The 19,531-nt window shown below is 43.7% G+C and overlaps 1 protein-coding gene across 3 annotated transcripts in view; it reads right to left on the reverse strand.

The window, feature by feature from the left end:
- Positions 1 to 19,531, reverse strand: part of ZNF638 (zinc finger protein 638) — a 50,990-nt gene that overhangs the window by 3,946 nt on the left and 27,513 nt on the right. For all 3 annotated transcript variants that reach the window (XM_020795163.3, XM_073002186.2, XM_078394418.1), the window contains exons 11-22: positions 19,131 to 19,364; positions 18,427 to 18,476; positions 17,571 to 17,702; positions 17,263 to 17,391; positions 16,595 to 16,636; positions 15,846 to 15,986; positions 15,563 to 15,688; positions 13,230 to 13,279; positions 7,684 to 9,046; positions 7,068 to 7,121; positions 3,797 to 4,961; positions 1,720 to 2,004 (exon numbers count right to left, since the gene is read on the reverse strand). In XM_020795163.3, the coding sequence (XP_020650822.3) occupies positions 1,720 to 2,004; positions 3,797 to 4,961; positions 7,068 to 7,121; positions 7,684 to 9,046; positions 13,230 to 13,279; positions 15,563 to 15,688; positions 15,846 to 15,986; positions 16,595 to 16,636; positions 17,263 to 17,391; positions 17,571 to 17,702; positions 18,427 to 18,476; positions 19,131 to 19,364 (3,771 nt within the window). The remainder of the gene's footprint in view (positions 1 to 1,719; positions 2,005 to 3,796; positions 4,962 to 7,067; positions 7,122 to 7,683; positions 9,047 to 13,229; positions 13,280 to 15,562; positions 15,689 to 15,845; positions 15,987 to 16,594; positions 16,637 to 17,262; positions 17,392 to 17,570; positions 17,703 to 18,426; positions 18,477 to 19,130; positions 19,365 to 19,531) is intronic.

The raw sequence follows: 19,531 nt of genomic DNA on the forward strand, positions 1-19,531 counted from the left end.
TGCTGATTTCCTTCTGACTGGGAGCTGAATGCCAAAGCAGAAGACTCACTAGGACACATGGGGAGCTGGGGGTTCCTGCTGGCTCCTCTGAAAGGTGCAAGGTGCTGACTAACCTTCAGTGCCCTGCTGTTTCTGGAATCTTCAGAGATTTTTCCTAAATGGAATGGAAGCCTGGGTACAGCACAGTGGAGTTAGAATAACACTTTCAGTGATTTGCCAGCCGGTTTTCATATGGATGGCAGAGGTACTGCTAGGAGAAACTGTTATTATGTACTAACAGTGACCTGAGGCTCTAACTGATAAACTTGCAAATCTGAGAAACATGACTGTGGTTTCAAAGGGCATTTTAGTCAGGGGATACTCAGCAGCATTCTCTGTCCTACACCTAAGTAATGTTACATTCCATCTCCATTCAGCACTATAATTTCAAGTTGGAATGTATACTGAGGATAGGTTCTATATCCTCAGTATACATTCCAACTTGAAATTATAGTGCTGAATAGAGATTATATTTGAATTATATAGATTTAGCAATGTTAACCAATTATAGCAGCAGGGGGAGATGTTATTCTTAGAACGGAGAAATTGCAATGAAAAATGCTAAAACAAGGACCCATATTATTGAAAGAAAACTGTAAGACATGGCATTTGCCTTTCAGGTATGTGAGAAAGCTTACACATAAGTGGACAAATTACTGGAAAGGACAGGTGTTAATTAAAAGCATAGTAACCTAAAAGAAGCGAGGGGAATTAAGAGTCCTGCTCTCTGAAAACATTTAGAGGAAACCGTGCCCAGATTCCTCTGTGATATGCACCTTCTGGGCGCATTTTGCATCAGTTGTCTGGGAAAATAGATACAGAACTACGGGTGTTCTTACTTCTACATCATGCAATGCCAGGGAGTGATTGATGCATTCCCACCTTAATGAATCTATTCTACTATGTTTTCTGTCAGGATATGGTGTGTGTGTGTGTGTGTGTGTGGAGGGTGGCATTACACTCCAGCACTGTCATCTCTAGACTACAGAAGCTTGTTCAGGATTTTTTTGGTACTTTTTTCAATAAACAAGTTATGTTTATCACTCATGGGAATGCAATGCTGGACTGGGCCACATTGTTTATTTTTTTTAATTTCCCAAAGAAATACAGGTGGAAAACATATTCAGTAATTTCTTAACACTGTCAGGATAGACAAGTCATTCTGAAATGGAAAACCAGACTTATCTAGAATTTAAGGCTACTATCCAATACACTTAATGTGTGTGTGTTTTTTATCTATATATTACACTATTATCTATCTTGAGGACCACTTTACATGATATAAACATAATAAAGGCAAGAGCCTGCAGTATCATGATATCAGCAATCATCATCACTATCACCTGCACAATGCTCTCAAGTGCTTGAACCGTTTCATATACTCTGCCTAATTGGCACAATCATCCCAACCCTTAACTCTCAAGACTAAAGACAGGGGAGACTCCAGCTGAGAGCCGAGAGCCACCGCCTGAGACCACAGCAGATGCAAGAGTCAACGCCAGGGAACTCTGGAGGCACAGCCCAGGCTCTTGGCCATTACGTTACAGCGAGTTCCAGGGGATGGAGAGCTCTGGGAGAAGCCATTGCAAGTCGCTGTTAGGGTGGAAGCCATTACAAACAAATGGGGTGGGGAGGCCAGCCAAGAGTCCAACTTGTACTTCTCTAGCGCAGGTGTCTTACCTTTTTTGGGTTTTTCAGAGGGCTGTGAAGGTGTCGCTGCCTCACTGCAGCTCTTCAAATTCTCCTCGGGAGGCTGCCCAGGGCTCTTGGGAGGCAGTTCACTTCCTGCAGCATTCCGTTCCTCAGCTCCTGCCGTCTCCACGCCCCCTGCGGAAGCATCCAGGTCTGCGGAAAGCAGCAGCAGGTCAGCCCCTGGTTCCTTCTCCTCACAAGGGGATTCGGAGGCTTCCTCGGCTTCCATTTCAGTGGCTTTGGCCTCAGCGCTCTCTTCACAGGTCCTTGGCTCTGTTTTCAACAAAATCTCAGATGGCTCAGTTGCTCTCTTGCATCGGGACACCAGAACCCACTTTGCATTTCTTACTGCACGGTGAGGGTAAGGTAGGATCTGGTATCAAATGGAAGAGGCTCCATTTCTTACTCAATGCAGAAGAGCAGGTATTGAACTACAACCTTCCCTTCCGACTCTTCTGACATCACACCTTCTTCCAATTTCTCCAAGAAAATGGAAGCTGCTGATAGCTGAGAACTACCTTTAGGCCACTGCCCGTTCTGCTGCCAGAAAGTTCAAGGGCTGTTGTTCCCACCCATCCATTAAAGCAGAGGAAAAACAAAACAAACACAACACAGGGACAGGGACTCTGGAGTAAGTGGATAAGGCCACGAAGAAGAACCTTGACCTAGCCTAGGACTTCCGGAAGCTTCTGCTCAGACACAAGAGTAGGACCACAACTCAAGAGGCACAAGCCCATGCCCAATACACTTGATGCAATCCTTAGCGCCTCCTATTAAAAGGACCTTTCTTAGCAAACCAGGGAAAGCGTCTTCCGACCTCCCGGCTTGGAGAAAGCTGCCCATGAGACAGCGGTCGCCTGCTGTCTATCCCCAGGCTTTGCTTTTGACTGACAGAGCAAGGACACCAGCTGCTTTACATTTATGTGTATCCTTTATCAAAGGGCCACACCATTTCTGACCACCTCTGCTGTCTTCATGACAACTGTACCAATTGGAGGTTAGACTGAGAGAATATGATTGGCCAAAGGTTACCGACCAACTCCATGGTGGAGGAGTGATTTGAACCTGGCTCTCATCTGTCCTATTTTGGGCCAATATTCCAACCAAAGCACAAATCTGCTTGGCACCTAAATGCCTAACCAAGCTTTACGCTGCGGTCTAAGCAGGCATTTTGCCGAAAGAGGGAAAGAAGAAAAGCAGGGCCACCATCTCTTCCTGTTAACTCGGCTCCAACAGGCCCTGTCTTTTTGACCAACTCTCACCCAGCAGGCACAAGAAAACGTGCACAATTAAAAACTCATGCCTGGGTTTTCTTGATTTCTTTTTACCCTCCCTCCATCCACCTTTCCTGTGTGTCACTGATTTTCCTTAATCTCAAGCTTAGGGCGGGGACTGTCTTGTCTTAACTGGTTTATGCAAGCCACCCGGAAACGTTACAAACAAATAGAACGAACAAATATGCCCAGGCTGAGAACAATTAGGTATGACCTGACCTATAAATCTAGACAGGAAGGAAGGAAGGTTATGAGGGGGAAAACTACAGCACTTACAGACTACACTACATGCCTAAACCTGCCGCTAATACAACTGTTAATCGCCATTACAGGGGAATCTGAGACCACAAGCAGAATGAAGTCAGTCCTGGAGCATGCTGGGAACAAGCTAAATGGGAACAAGGGCTACTGACGGGCTCCGACTGGCACTCTGCATTTACCTAGAAAGCTGAGGAGAGCAATGCAGGCTCTCAAAGAACATACAGCTTACAAATCATTTCTGCCACTAGAGTCTGTGCTCAGTGCCAGCTATACGCTCTTCCATATTTCCAGAATCAGAGGCCAATGCAAACCAGAAAGAGCAAGCTCCTTCACTGATGTAGGTAACTATAACATACTTCACACAGTTATTTCTCTTCCCATGTGCAATGTAGGTTTAATCTTACCAGGTTTCTGAACTTCCCTCCGGTTCTTGTTATCTGAGTGGAAGACCACGTGCATATTTACAGGTTTGCCAAGGCAGCATCTGCCTCCTTGAATGTTTGACCCACTAAGACTAATTCAGTTCCTACCTGTCAAGAGCTGCTCACGACCGGGGTGTGCTTCAATGGTCTCGCCTGAGCCCTCTACATCTTCTCCTCCTTCTTCCTTCTCTTTAACTTCTAGGTCATCTTCCTGCCTGCCTGCCTCTGCTGCGCAACCCTCTTTTTCAGGGCCCTCTGTCTCAGCCTCAGCCCCCACGTGTCCTTCACCGAGTTCGTCCCTAATGCTCACGCTCTCTTCTTTTGGGTTATCAGCACAAATTCCAATTTCCTCCAATTCAGAAGACGGTTCAGCCTCCTCTTCAGCAACTGAAACGGTGGTCTCTTCTTTCTGTGCTATTTTGGTAACAGGCTCTTCTACAACTGGGCTGGCAGAAATGTCATCTTTTTTTTCCTCCTCCTCTCCACTGCCAACTTCATCAACGGTAACAAAATTAAGCTCCTCTTTCAGGCGATTGAAGTCTTCCAGGAAATCTTCATCATCTTCTGTCACTTCATCCAAAGTCACTAAGGGCTGGTCATCACTATCCTCGTGGATCTCATCCACGGTGACCAGAGCACTAGGGTCGTCTGGCATCTGGGAAGCGAAGACGTCTCCAGGGTCTTCCGCTATCTGCTTCTCGCATTCCTGGGGCTTTGCATCCTCTTTGTCCTTGAAAGGAGAGGGCTCGTCTAAAGGCAGCTCTTCAATTTCTCCGATTTCATCCACAGTGACTAAAGGCTCTGCTTTAAGGTCTGGCTCCTGGTCTCCCAAAGCAAAGGCATCTTTCGCAGAGTCAGGTGGCACAGCCGGTTCCTCCTGTTCGGAGATCTCATCCAGAGTCACGAGGGACTGTGGATCTTTGATGACATCCTCCATCAGCTCTTCCTCATCATTCACTTCATCCACCGTGACCAGCACCTGGGGATCTGGTATGGCTTCCAAGCTTGCGAGTTCCACCTGGGCCACCCCGTCCTCATCTTCTCCAATCTCGTCCAGCGTGACGAAGGAGGTCTCGCTCTTGGCAGCATGTGCCGCAGAGACCTTCCCCTTCTTCCTTTTAGAGCTGGGTTCGTAAGGAAGATTTTTTCTTGGGGGGTCCTTCCTTTTGCCCCTCACAGGATTCCTTCTGGATGGAGAGGGAGAATCTGCTTCATCTACAACTTCGTCCATCGTAACAAACTCATCCAAGTTAAATGGAGAAAGCTCTTCTTCCTACAAAACGAAAGAGAAAAACGCAGGCTTTTAATAAAGTTGTCAAAAAGCAGGTGACTGGCAATGTGAAGCTCAGATCAAGAAAGCTACAGAAGGAGACGGCAAATTATCGGGGTTACAAAAATGGCAAAAAGTACACCCATCAAATATCTTGCAACTGAATCCATGCAGAAGCAAAGACACTACCCTTTTTCACTGGTATGAGACACTCATGGCCTCCCAGATGTTGTCAGATTGAGAATCCTGCCACAGTCACTGGTGAAGGCCTCAGGAATTTTACAACTATGGTAGTGGTTCCCATGCTGTCTCTCCCGAAAAAATCAAAATGAGGAAGACTCCTCCTTCCAACAGCCTTTTTCTAATAGCCATTATTCCTGACGGCAGCAGTTCTTCTTTTCACCCTGGCCAACTCAACGTTTGTGCCTGAGAACTACAAAGTTTACACTTGCAGCACTGCTAGAAGAAAAAATGAAAAGAACTGGAGCAGCCATTGGCCAGGCTTTAGGCTATAAGAGAAGATGAACAGCACGTAAGCAGAACTCTCAAGAGAATTAAAGGAGGCACGAGAGGCAGAAGAACAGCCCAAAAAGTTGAAGGGAGAAGAAGCATAGGGGGAGGAAGCACCATGGAAAAGAGTTACTGTTAGGAGCCAAAGAAGGAGAAGACACTCTTCCCCAGTGGAACTGCAAAACCACTTTTAGACTCTGGAAGAGTCTGGCAGACAGCATGCGGAGAAAGAAATAGAGTATAGGGAGCTCTCACAGGAGGACATGAGAGACTCAGCCAAGCAGTCTCAGAAACCACGCCCTACAAAACAGAGGAAGAAAAGAGTAACTGGAGGAGGAGGAGGCTTCCTAGTGCATGGGATTGAAAACTGAAAAGAATGTCAGGAAGAGCCATGGACCCATCAGGTAGGCTGCCTCCCTGGAGGACCAACCAGAGATGCAACCAGACTGCCGTCATTCATTAAATGGGCCCTTTCGAGGAGAAAGGCGGGCTGAAAATATTCTAAATAAATAAGTAAATCCCACAGATACACATCTCTTTCTTCTCATCCATTTGGGAACAAATGACACAGCCAAGAGGAACTATACAGAAACCGTATCAGACTTTGAAACTCTGGGAAGAAAATTTAAGGACTTTGGGGCCCAGGTACGCTTCTCATCCCTCCTACCAGGACTCAGAAGAGGAACAGAATGGAAATGGGAAACGGTTCAACTACAAAGCTGGTGCCGGCGTGAGGGATTTAGATTTTGGGGACCAAAGGCAATGCTTTGAGGAAGATGGACTGCTGGCAAGGAATGGGTTGCACCTCACAAGAGCTAAGAATGTGCCTGCCTGGCCACAGGCAGAAGAACTTTATCAGGAGGGCTTTAAACTCAATTGGAAGGCGGGGGGAGACACAAGCTCAGGGGTAAAGAGAGGTGAAGGCTTATGTACAAAAAGAGGAACAGACCGAGCACCTCTGACGCAGCCCAATAACAATCTTCAAAAAAATATAGGAAATAAAGCAGGCCGCAAACTCGTGTCTATACAAGAATGCCAGGAGCCTGGGAAACAAACAAGAAGAACTGGAAATCTTAGTTCAGGAGGGTAAATAACAAATTAATAGAGATAATTGAAACTTGGTAGGTGGACTCCCATGACTGGAATACAGCAACTGAAGGATACCAATTGTTCAAAAATAACAGAAAGAATAGTAAGGGTGGTGGAGTTATGTAGAAGATCCATATTCCTGAAGGTGAGCTTCCAAGAAGCAGTAGCCTCAGAAGGTTTCTTTGGTGGGGAAGCCTTGGAGAAACATCAGTTGCTCCTGAAAACAGTCAGAATGCTAAATCATCTTCAAGAGTCCAAAGGAATGGAGACAGTAGTAACGATACATATTCTGGAAAATGTGTTATATTGTTTACTTGTGTGATTTCCTTGTTCAGCATAACTAAGTAAGTGGATGTAAGAATACTCTTTCGCTCTCTGGAATTTTACCCTTTCCCCATCCTTACTCATCCCTGCCTTATTCCCCCATCTCCAACCCCAACCCTTATTGAAAATGAATAAAAACTCGTAACAAGGAAGAATGCTGAATCATCTTTTAAGATGACTCCTTACCTCTTCCGTTTTTGCGCTGCTTCTAACACGCCTACTACTTCTTCCAGTAGATACCTAAATTTTTGGGGGGGAAAAAGGGAGAATTAAATCTAAAGTCTTCAAAAGACAATAATGCATTACTGCCCCCTAGAAACTGAAGTGAAATTTATTATATTCTACACAAGCCAAGTCGACACAAATCATGCCTAAAAGTCCAGGTGCCAAATGCTCTCAAAAACAGCACAAGTAACTTATTTCTTTGCAACAGCCAGTATGTGCACGAGTCAGGATTCAACACCGGAAGCATCCCCTCACGACAAAGGAGATAGCGACAGCAAGAGAAAGAAAGAACAGTTGCCCATTCAGAACTGTACCATGAAGAGGTGACCTTTTACCCTCAGGTTTACCCAGAAGAAATCACTATCTTTCCAATTATTAAAGCAAAACCTTCTGGAAAATGCACATGGCGCCTATGGTGCCAAGGTGGTTGTTGGCGCCACTTAAATGCAGTGGTTTACAGGAAAGGGAATGGGATTGGACACAGGCTATCCCCGCCGCTCTGCTTCATGATCTGGAAGAAGCATCAGTGTTAGTTACCAGCCAGTCATAATCAGCCAGCACTTTCGCCCCCCCTCACCTTAGTACTGCTGTTGTCTCGCTTCAGGCTGGATGATCTATTCTCTCGCTCTCGCGTCTGCTTTAGGCTACCCTTAGTTTCCACTTGGGGGTCTCTGTTCTGCTGCGACGAACTCTTCCCACTGCCTAACTCAACAGCAAGAGAACTTGGGTTCAATTTAGATCTGCCACTCTCTGACAAATCTAATTTGCTGCTCATAGGTCTGTCCTGACTCCTTTCTTTTAAGACGGGTTTCTTCTCAGCACCCACTCTGCTCCTTGTTGATGCCTCCAGGGCAGGCTTCTGTCCTTCTTTTCTTCGTGTCGTAGCTTTCGTCTTTGACGTGTGGGATACGGCTATCGGAGTCTTACCAGCAGAATCGGCCTGCGCGCCGGGTGCTGATGTGGCTGCAAGGGTTCCAGTTTTGCAGGATTCATTCGTTTTGACTTGTCCCGGTTCTTTACTTGGCTGTGTTTTAGACAACATTTGCTCAGGATCCTCTTCATCCACGTGCTTCTCAAGGTTTCCCACCTTAACTGCTCCATCGTTTGGTACCAGATCTCCAGGCTGCTTCTCTGCAGTTCCTTCCGCAGCTGCAGCTAGTTCAGACTTCTCTGTGAGTTCCTTATACTTCTCCACGACTGTTTCAGGCTCCACCTCCATGCTTAGTTCGGTTGTGGAACACGAGATATCAGATTCCTTATCTGCCATCACTTCTACCTTAGGACCAGATTTCTCCAACAAATTTGCTGTTGCTTCTGTGCTATCTGCTTCTGGAGTTAGCAGCTTGTTACCCAACAGTAGGCTAACACCTGACACTTCCTCTTCTCCTGAAGGTCCTGTGGAGACTTGTGGAACTGTCTTGAGAGCATCAGCAGCCATATCTTCTGCTTCCACTATCCCAGCAGAGTCCGACCCTACCTCTTTTTCAGACAGACTTTGCAATTCTTCTGTGGTTTTACCAGGAGTGGCCAACTTGTCACTTGGGTTCCTTCCTACAGATGGTGATGTATGTCCCGACAATTCAGTGCTGGAGTTACCTGTGGCTTTCTTTTCCTCCTCCACACTAGAAGACGCCGCAAGGGTTTCCTCCAACTTTAGTCCAGGTGACTGCAAATCAACTGGGGCAGGAGGAACAGCTGCTACTCCAGTTCCAACGTCCTCTTCTGACATTTCGCTCTTCACTGGTTTTGAAGCTGCTTCACATGCCTCTTTTTCAGTGTCGCCCTCCGTCTTCACTTCTGCCGACTGTTCAGTTTTCGGTTCTGGAAGGTCAGTCTTCAAGTTAGAACTGGGTTCTTTCTTGGCCTCGGTGGCCTTTGGTGAAGGAACGGTAGATGGATGCACCACTCCTGATCCTTCGGGAATTGTTTTCAAGTCAGGGCTAAATATATTTAAAAAAACAGAAGAAATCAAGCTATGTTGAGAACTCCACAGTTATCAATAACCTCTTGGTGCGAATGGTTGAGATTTCTTGAAGCATTAGAGCTTAGCATAGGGAAATTTAACCTATCAACCAAACTGGCTTTAAAGTGAAGCCACATGTTAATTTACCTTTTCTGGAAGCCATCTCAGTGTGGAAAACACTCTTAGCCCTTTGAATGGTTTCTCAGAATGTACTAGTCATCACACATGTGTGCCCTGTAAACCCTGGAGCTGATAGGGGACGTTTAGGTTTAGAGTCTGAAGACAGACAGAACACAGGTACATATAGAGAACACAGGACTCTGGTAAAAAACGATTCAGAGTTAGGACAGGAACACTTCCTGACTTTTTTCTCCACCCTTCTATGATTCCATTTCAGAACCAAAGGTATTTAATGGGGCCGTCTCCTGGAGGAGTGAAATTAATCAGGTTAAGAGCACAAGGAGTTAGAACAGCCACATATACACATGTACTCACACAGCCTTCAGTCCAGAAATCAATTTGACTTTATTTCAAGCCTTCTAACCATCTCCCCCAAAGTAAAATAGCTTAAGGAGATAATGTACTGGGTAGTAAGTACTTCACAAAGAATTTCCACTTGCAAACGAGCACATAGTGTTGAACCATAGGGGAGGGAGAAGCAGTACTGATCAGGACAAGGGTCTACCCAATCCGTCTAGTTTCCAACAGCAGCCAGCCAAATGCCTTCCAGAAGGCTCTAAAGACTATACAGCAATACCGTTTCACTTTTTCTCTAGAATAATAAACTGGATGATGATGGATTATTTGCAAACTGGATGTGTTGGCATCTTGCCTAAATGAACTAGAAAGGGAGGCCAAAGTATCACTTACCACTACAGTAGAAAGAGTCTGGACACAGTGTCCAGTTTTCTGTATATTATACAGTGAAAGGAGTTGTCAGTTTAAGGGCATAAACATCACAAAATCACAATAATCAAAATAAAGAGCATAGCTGAAATGTATTGTACGTCACACAAAATAAAACAAGGCTAGGAGGCCTGCTGTGGATGTAAGCCATACAAATCTTTGTAATAATAGCAAAATAACAACCATTACAATCATCTACTTCCAAGATAACTATCTGGCAGTGTCTTGTGAAAGCAAGACAAATGTTCAGGAAAACAAACAAACTCTAAGATGACTGCAAAGCAGTAAAATATACACTAGAGCAATGCTCTCTTGGTTGAGAGACAGCCTTCCAATAGTCAAAATTCCAAGGTAAGTAAAAAGGATGCAGGTTACAAAAAATAGGATTGGCAGAATAAGTAACACAAAGCACATTCTGACTCCCCAACGATGAATCACAGCAGCTGTGCTCCTAAAAATGAACTGAAACAAAGTTAAGATCCATCCAACTTTGCAGTGGTAATCGGTAATCTGCACAGGTGGTACTACAAAATTCTAGGGAGCTAAGAAATATCCTGAACAATACATAGCTGCAGGCTTTGGAGAGGCTCTGGCATGAATTAGAAACAGCTCTTCATCTCTGAGCTGTATCTGTTGTCCATGCAAAGAACAGATTTAATAACTGTGGAAAACCTTGACCATCAACTTTAAAAAGACATCTACCTCGGAGGACAATTAATCAGACTCAACAGGGTGTTCTGTGCATGTATTTATTTTCTGCTGAAATTAAATAGGAAAATTGAAAATTTCAGTTTTAATGTACGAAGTATGGACTATGCTGTCTCTTTGCCTGAAATGGATTCAGTTCCTAAGCACTCTCTCAAGAATGAGAGAAGCTGCCAACATCAATCTTGTGTACTGTTTTCAGGGAATGCAGGAACTGAATGTAAGAAATCCACCTGGGAATTTACGAGTCTTCTTCTTTCAGACAAGACAAGGATCTTAGTAGCTTGAGTACCAAAAACCCAGACACTAGATAATACCAGAATCCACACAACCTTTAATGATACTGTGTAGGAAAGCAATGGAACTATGCAGGGTCAAGGATGAAAGAGATGCTTAAAAAAATCAAGATTCTAGGGAATAAGAATGAAGCGTTTCTGATTTCAGGAACCATCGGAAAGCCACCTTAGAAAGGGACCATTCCGGAGGACCTATCTGCAGGCAACTGCCGTCTTGTATCTTCTTCAAGCTGCTAAGGAATCCAGCAGGAAGGACAATCCATAAGGAATAAAGGCAGAGGACAGGCTGGCTGGGGAGGCAAGACGGCCACACACAGCCTCTTCCCATTTTGCAATCAGCTGGTCTTCTGTTATCTTAATTAACTCCAGGAACATGCCCCCACAAGCGAAGGCAACACAAGGCTTTCAGACAAGCAGCTCCATCACTTCAGCCAGGCAACAGAATTTGTGTTGTTTGTGCATACTGGCTAACACCAAATGGGAAATGCTTCTCACGATTTCATCAAGTAAATCCAATCCACCGTGAAACCAGAAATACAGTTTCCATTTGTCTACTTGTATAGTAAAATAAAGGAACTAAGTGGAAAGAAAAGTCTACCTTTCTTTTTGCATTCCAAAGTGGGAAAAGACTTTCTCCTGTCCTTATTTGCATTTATACCTTCGGGAGAAGCAGGTTTATAGAGGAACAAAGAGATGACTCCATCATAAGCATCAACGACTGAATGAAGAACAAGTTGTGGAAAGCAGCCACTTTGTACATTACCAGCTATGGAGGCATTTTCATTATGGAATAGAGCTCTTGCATAGAAGACCAGAAGCAGACCATATAGAAACCATGAATATGTCTTCCCATCTTAACCCATCTGGGCAGCTATGCAAGCACTTCCATCCGCTGCTAAAATCAGGTCCCAACTTTTACACTCAAGCCAAGGTGACGGTTGGATATTACTGTTGAATCAAATTGTGTTTTGCATATGCATGGTGTATATATACAATGGTAGGAATGTATGTCACACTGCTGTCATGTGTAGATCAGTGTTCTGAAAAAACATCATTTTATTAATTGTGAAATGCAGTACATATAACCTGCTTCAAATTTACATGATTACAAAATAACAAACACCACAGCTGTAATTTACCTATTAGACATAGTATATTCATCTTGGCTACATCTGTAGGCTATACAGCTATGTAAACATAATTTTAGAAGATTCCAGATATTATTTGTGATGAAGAAGCAATTTTGAAAATAAAAATATCCTTTTTCCACACTCCAGAATATAACCTTTGCTCAGTTATTAATCAATTCCCTAATTAAATAAAGTCAATTCCAAACACAGTCCCTGAAATTCTGTGCAACTCATTCATGATTAATTAATGTATTAACACATGTCTGGACAGATTTAGGAATTAACATGTTTTCGGACATATTTTAAATTTAAATTTTAAATCCTCTGGTGACTGTTCCTACTGCAGCCAAAAAGCTGGATAATCAATACAGGAAGCCCAGTTTTTCAGTCAAATGGGGCTCAATCAGGGACTGAGCCAACCATGAATCACCCAAAGCAAGCGAGGGGAAAGTCCGACCCTGACCTTCAGAAGGTATTCAGAAATAAGCTGCGGGGCATATGCAGTGATATCCCTGATGGCAGCAGGTTAAAGGAGATGTTATTGTTCTGTATTCATCTGAATTGCAGAAACTCAGAAGACCCTCCAATTTTCAGCCCTGCTGGGTGGGGCTCCACCTCTTTCACATACAACTTTGCCCCTGGGTGCGCGTGCAACTCTCCCCCTCCCCCGCAGGGTTCCATCACGCCTGAAACCAAAGGGGTTGAAAATGATCACTGCACGGAGGAAGAAAGCCGTGTGGAGGGAGGCAGAGTGGCGCCCAGGCGCAGCTTAGAGGGAACTTTGCCTGCTACATATGCTTTAGTGCACATCCCATTATGGCCAACAGCAACATTTCCACTGATATTAAAGGAACTGAACTGTGTCTACATGTTCAAAACACGCATTTATTGTCTTTAGAAGATAATGACTTGAGATAAGTCTGAAACAAGGCAGCGGGACAAGGGTGATGCAGCAAGAGTAAGCTATCACACATAGTTCTTTCCTGCTATCAAGAAGTCAGGATGCAAGGCTTACCGTGGAGAGCAGAGGTGGATACTTGGTCAGCACTATTCAGTCATGAATTTAAAGCACATACAAACAGATGCACAGACAGTTTCTTCTGCTATTAATATAAATGCATACCTGTCCTTGCTCAGTTCTTGCTTCCTCACCTCCTTTTTCATGGCTTCAGCCTGTGGTTTTTTTTCCAAAATAGAAAAAAAGTCTGGCATTGAACATTTGGAGCAATTCATAAGAAACAGCATCAGTGTACATTTACAAAATGTGTCTCCAAAACGAGTAATGTTAAAAGACACTGCATGGCTATATTTTCTAGTTTTCAAAACCTAATTATTTATGTGCAAAAGAGGAGAAAATAAGGGAGAAGGACAAAAGGAAAACCAACATTCTTCTTTTTCTGCAAACTCTCATTTACCAGACAATGAACAGGAAGTATGATAGGGAGAGAAAGACACACACACACACACACACACACACACAGAGAGAGAGAGAGAGAGAGAGAGAGAGAGAGAGAGAGAGAGAGAGAGAGAGAGAGAGAGAGAGAGAGAGAGAGAGAGAGAGAGAGCTCCTTTAACTGAGAAAAGATAAAGAATTATCTTGATGGGTTGTGCATCTTACATTTCTTCTCTTTGAACAGAAACTACTGGGCTTAGGCAATAACTTATGTCATGCAGCCTAATTCGGAGCAGTTTCCCAATAGGACGAGAGTGGTAGCACAGTCTAGCAAATGAGGAGGAATTGTGCAGGGCTCTATGCCTTACTATGACGGATCATTCCTGTCTCATTTAGAAAAAGGACCTCCACAGATGGGTGAAACTCTAGTACAGTGGTGCCTCGCATTACGGTGTTAATTCGTTCCCGCGAAATCGCTGTAGAACGAATACGTCGTAAAGCGAAAATAAAAAGCCCATTGAAACGCACTGAAACCCCTTCAATGCGTTCCAATGGGCTGGAAACTCACAGTCTAGTGAAGATCCACCATAGGGCGGCCATTTTCTGTAGCTGTCTTGTGAGGAATCTGTCCCAGAAAACAGTGGGAAGCCATTTTATTTACTCGGCGGTCATTTTGAAACCGCTGATCAGCTGGAGGAAAATCGTCGTTTTGCGAAGAATTGGTTCCCGAAGCAGGGAACCGATCATCGCAAAGCGAAAAAGCCCCATTCAGACCATCGTTTTGTGATTGCAATCGCAAAAAGATGGTCATAATGCGGGGCAATCGTAAAGCGAGGCACCACTGTACTGCCCAGAAAGGCAAGAGCACATGTTATCAAACTTTAATGAGATCCCAAACTTTGCCCACCAGCTCTTTTTGACAACAAATTCAGAGACAGACTGGTAAAGCAAAACCAAGTGGACAGAAGTTAAATTAAGTTTATTATTATCCACCATGTTGGATAGGTGTTGTAGTGATAAGAAATCAGATAGCTAATTGTAAATATGATGTCTGTTAGCGACTGGAGCAGTTACTTGCAAAAGAGAAAACGGAATCACTTGCATACCAAACAAGAATGAATTTTCACAGCTCAGTAAACCATATATCATTTAGACAGAATACCATCACGCATGGGATGTACCTAAACTAGACAGAAAACAGGCAAGGAGGTGCCTGCCAGTTTAGTTGAGATGGAGGAGAAAAGGCTCCTGGTTGTTCTGGGAATTGTCCTGTCTTCTCCCCTGAGACTCAGACTCTCTTTGAACTCCTAGTTTTAATTGCGTATCACGATTATGATTCTCTACTAAAACCCGCTTGTATGTCCTATCAAGAGGTGAGAATGAATGCTAAACTTCCAGATACTAACTTCTGGAACAAGCTCCATTATGAAAGTCAAGGAGAGAGAGCAAGGAAACTGTTGGGTTTTTTTTACAATGCTATTATGACGTCTGTAGTTTAGTTGGTTGGGAGGGGCTTTTCTGGGCTGGGGTGACTGTCAGTCTATCCAGTATTAATCAGTCATTCCCTCCTGCCTCAAAATTCAAAGAAAGCCCCACCTCTCTGCTGAGTGTTCTCTTTTCACTCTATTTTGTCTGTTAGCCAGTTATCAGTTTGTCTGTTTGTTAGTGTGCTGTTCTGTGTTCACAACTGTATGTAATGGAACATTTTTATTCTTTCTACTATTAAAGTCTCATAGTGAGTTAGTAATGTATTTATTTATTTGATTTATACCCCGCCTATCTGGACCACTAGTCCACTCTAGGTGGCTTCCAACATAGCAAGATTGTAAGTGCTAGTTAATGAAAGGTCTGGTCTATCTGGGAACTTGAAGCTATTCTCCTCTGTAAATCTCTGCAATTCTGTTGTGTAACAAAAGAGAGGTTAACCAGAAATTCAAAACTGCAAAAGAAATCAGGAACGTTAATACCAACACATCTACCTAGTTTTTTTATAGCATGCCACCATTGCAAACAGACTGGAATGCAAAAAGAAAGACAGATTTAACTACCTACAGTTCACTTACCGGGAGAGATTCGATTTTTGGTGATCGCGAGAAGGTCAGCTGTGACTCCCCCAAACTGTAAGGATACCTTTTGAGGAAGCGGCACATGGATGCAGCCGACTCAGAACTATCAAGCTGAAGAAGAGCCTTCAAAGTTCAAAGATGGATAAAATTAACAGGAAAGAACACACTCTCTAGAGTTAAGAAACTGATAAACACAATTTTTAACTGGCAGGAGTCCGTGTTTTTATTCCCTCCCCTGACACACTCCTGAATAACAGCCCCCACCACGTACAGCACTCACCTTGTTCTTATTCGTTATCACCATGTAGTGATCAACTCGACCAAATCGAAGTCCAACGCAAAGTATTTCCAGTTCAGAGTATCCCCCATCTGGCAAATTGCCCAGATGCACAAACTGTGTATAAAGATTTTCTGTGTTTACCTAATTAAAGAGAAGGGCCAAAATCTATGTTGAGCATTGAGTTTCCAGCGGAGGCTCTTTTACACAAATCATAACAGTTCCCTATTTCTAAGGTGAAGATGGGATTTGTCCTCTGCCCCCACCTGGTGAACGACTGTCATAAGCATGTCCTGCTTTTTCTGGCAGGACATGGCTTGACCGCATGGCCTGAGCCATCTGCTCTCTTCCCCCAGAGACACCAAAGGCTAGTTTCTACTCTTTGTTTCAGCTGTTCCAAGATCTAACACTCCTTTTCTAACTCTCTTCCAAAGTTGAGGCCCATTAATGGTTATAGTAGTACCTTATTTTTACAATACGATCAAGTCCAACACAGTACTCTCAAGTAAAGTTACAATGAGCAGTGTAATTCAGTATCACACTAAGCCATCTCACACCATTTCTTATTTGTAGTCCAATACATGAAACCAACTTTTCACAAAACAATGTAAGTGGCTGACATTTTGTTGAGACACTCAGAAATTCTAATTCAGCCCATATCAACATCACCTATGTTTACCCGAATCCTATCAAAACTCAGGCTGGAAAACAAGAATTAATTACCGATCAGTTTGCAATATTATGTCACTTACGTTAGGATTGGCATCTTTAATCATAGCAATGAATATAGCCTCCTAAAAAAAAGGAAGGACCAAGAAGAGTTGTTTAGTGGACCGATAACACAGCCTACCAATTATACACAAATCATATTCGTTTTGGTGGACCCGATCTTCATTTGTGTTCTGCAAAGTAGTGAGTTTTTCAGCCCTGGCTTCCTTTCGCACAGACCATTCCCCAATTCTCTCTGCGCCCTATCCACAGAGACTATCATTTCATGCACATGGGGCGTGGGTGGGGGGAGGCGTAATGAAAATTTATGTTAAAATATATTTGCTATTCCTTAAGGTGCCACTACATTCTTGATATGCTGCAAACCATATGGCTACCTCTCTAGAATTACTTGGCAGAAATTCTGAGAATGAACTCTCCAAGTGTTTGTTTCAGCTGATAACAGCCTTTCCAAATCCATTAATCTGGACAACTATTGACCAGTGCTATGAGGGTCACTGTTGCCTTCAAACCTCAAGAGTGAATTCCACAAATTGGAAATTCAACAAATACATACTGAATAAATAGGAAGAACTTGAAATCATTCCATCAAACATTGCCCTCTCTGAAAACAGACAATGCAGCATTTTTGTCTGAATAATTGGGGGGGAGGGGGAAGCAGAGCCTTTTAAGATGAGGAAATTTTACCCACCTCATCTCGGAGATCCTTGAATTCAGGCGCCAATGTAATGCAGAGCTGGTTCTTCTCCACCCACATTGGAAAACAGGTATAAAATTTCACCATAGAGTCTGCAGATTTGCGACTTATTTCTATGTATGCCTTTGGAAAGAGAAGGAATCCCTATCACAGTCTGATCTCCCTCTCCTTAGTTACAGCAATCGGCAGAAATATTGGTGGCTTTCCAGAACATGAACAGAGACCATGAGCATGGCAGAATAGGTTAGTCAGAACACATGCTGACTTTTCCCTTCAAATGCCCTGCCCAAATGGCTCAATACCTTCTTATGCGAAGACACAAATAAGAAATCTTTCACTTTCCCAAATGGCTTGGCAAGGTTGAAAATCTCGTCTTGAGTAAGCCCTGCCTCGGGCAGGCTAGAAATAACCACCACACACATCTCTTCCGGCTCCTGAAAAAAAAGCAAAAAAGGCACGTCAGAATGATTGGCGAGAGGTTTTGTATAACATTATTTTATTTATTTAGAATATTTTAACCCTCCTTTCTCCTTAAAAAGGACCCAAGGCAGGTCTCTTGCTTTTGTCTTTCTCCAAGCCCAAGCCTAAATGAGGGAAATCCCTGCCATGGAGCCCCTGAGCTGAAGGATCAAACAGATTGGTAGGAGAACTCGTATACACTCTTATTGTGTTTGGTGTTTTTTTTTGTGGGGGGGGGGAGCCCTTTTCTTGAGTCCAAGCAGAGAAACCAGCAAAATCTTGCTCACTTAGGAATCTGATGACTATGAGAACAAAAATGCTCTTTCCCACATTTTCTTTATGGATTTCCTAAAAGGTTTTCCCACTGATAAAACGCTGGGAAGGAAATCCTATGAGAGATTTTCTGTTTGGAAATGAATGAAGAGACGCCCAGAATTTTCTGCACAAAGGTTTTTTTTAAAAGAAAAACAGTTGTTTCCTCTTCATCTTGATTTTTACTTTTTAGATGATCAAAACTGAGGCACAATGTGCTTAGATAATATTTAAGAGCTCCATATCTAGTATAAGGTAACTGTCTTTGTGACAGGTCGTCTGTGGAAGGTGTCATGGGTCAAGTCTTCCTCTGGACCAACATCTGCCCTCACTCACACTCACTCTCTCACACACATTTAAACACACATATTATAAGATGGGATTTACCTTAACGACTGATTCTCCTGCTTCTGTGCTCTTAACCATCTCTTTTTTATCTGTAGTTTTTAAAAGAGAAATCAAATAAAGCAACTGTCCCTGTTTAAAAGTTACCATACAAGTCAAAAACCCAACTGTAATCTGAATCAGTTATTTTGTTCAGGTCACAGAAACACATAAAAATGTCCACTGAAATTCATACCTTTGAAGTAATCCCTCTCTAAAAGAGGGGAGGGACAGAGGGCTCCATTCTGTTCCCCTTCTGCTCCCCTTCTTTCTCTTACATACAGGACCTTTCCGCAAGCCAGTCTTCTAGGGGAATCCCCCACCTCCTCCCCGCAAAGGCCTTCCTATAACCAACGGTGACACTTTCCCCTTGCTGGGGGCCACTAATGTCCCCGCAGCCCCCAACCACTGCCCAGCGACGCTTGCCAAGCCAAAGGAAAGCCCTGTTGCTGCCATCCCAAGGCAACCTCCATAGGGACAGCAGAGGGCCACTTTCGATGAGGAAAGAGGTGAGGGAGTGACTAGCCTGCAGCAGACATTCCCCAGGCACCTGCAACAAAAGCGCAGCAGCGCCTACACCTCGAGTTGTATTACTAAGGCTGAACCCCACCCCCACTTCCTGGCAGGTACATAACTTTTTGCAAAAGGAAGTTTTGCAGGGCACATATGGGGTCTGTAGGTTCCCCCCCCCTTTGCTCAGGAGATACCTGGCACAGCTGCTGGCTTGTCGGTGGGTGGGCCAGCTTCTGCCACTTTCTTAGGTTCTGTGGTCTTCTTGCTCTTTGAAGCCTTCTCCCCCCCATCAGACTTCTTAGAATCAGCAGCAGGCTTCTTCGCTTTTACAGTTGTCTTGGACGTCCCAGACTTCTTTTGATCCACAACCTTACTCTTTGCTTTCTCGACTTTCTCAGCTTTTGCAGGCTTGTTAACATTAGATTTTGCTGTGGTCAGATTTTAAAAAAAATATATCTATGGTTACATAAATGTGTGGGTGACTGAGCCACAGATCTTGAAATTAAGTCCCACTTGACTATAACATCACAATCAATTCAGAAAACAATTCAAAGTTTTATTTCCAATAGCATTTCAACATTACTTGTGTTTTGTT

The sequence above is a fragment of the Pogona vitticeps genome, chromosome 5 (genome assembly GCF_051106095.1).
Source record: "Pogona vitticeps strain Pit_001003342236 chromosome 5, PviZW2.1, whole genome shotgun sequence".
In the NCBI taxonomy this organism is placed as follows: Eukaryota; Metazoa; Chordata; class Lepidosauria; order Squamata; family Agamidae; genus Pogona; species Pogona vitticeps.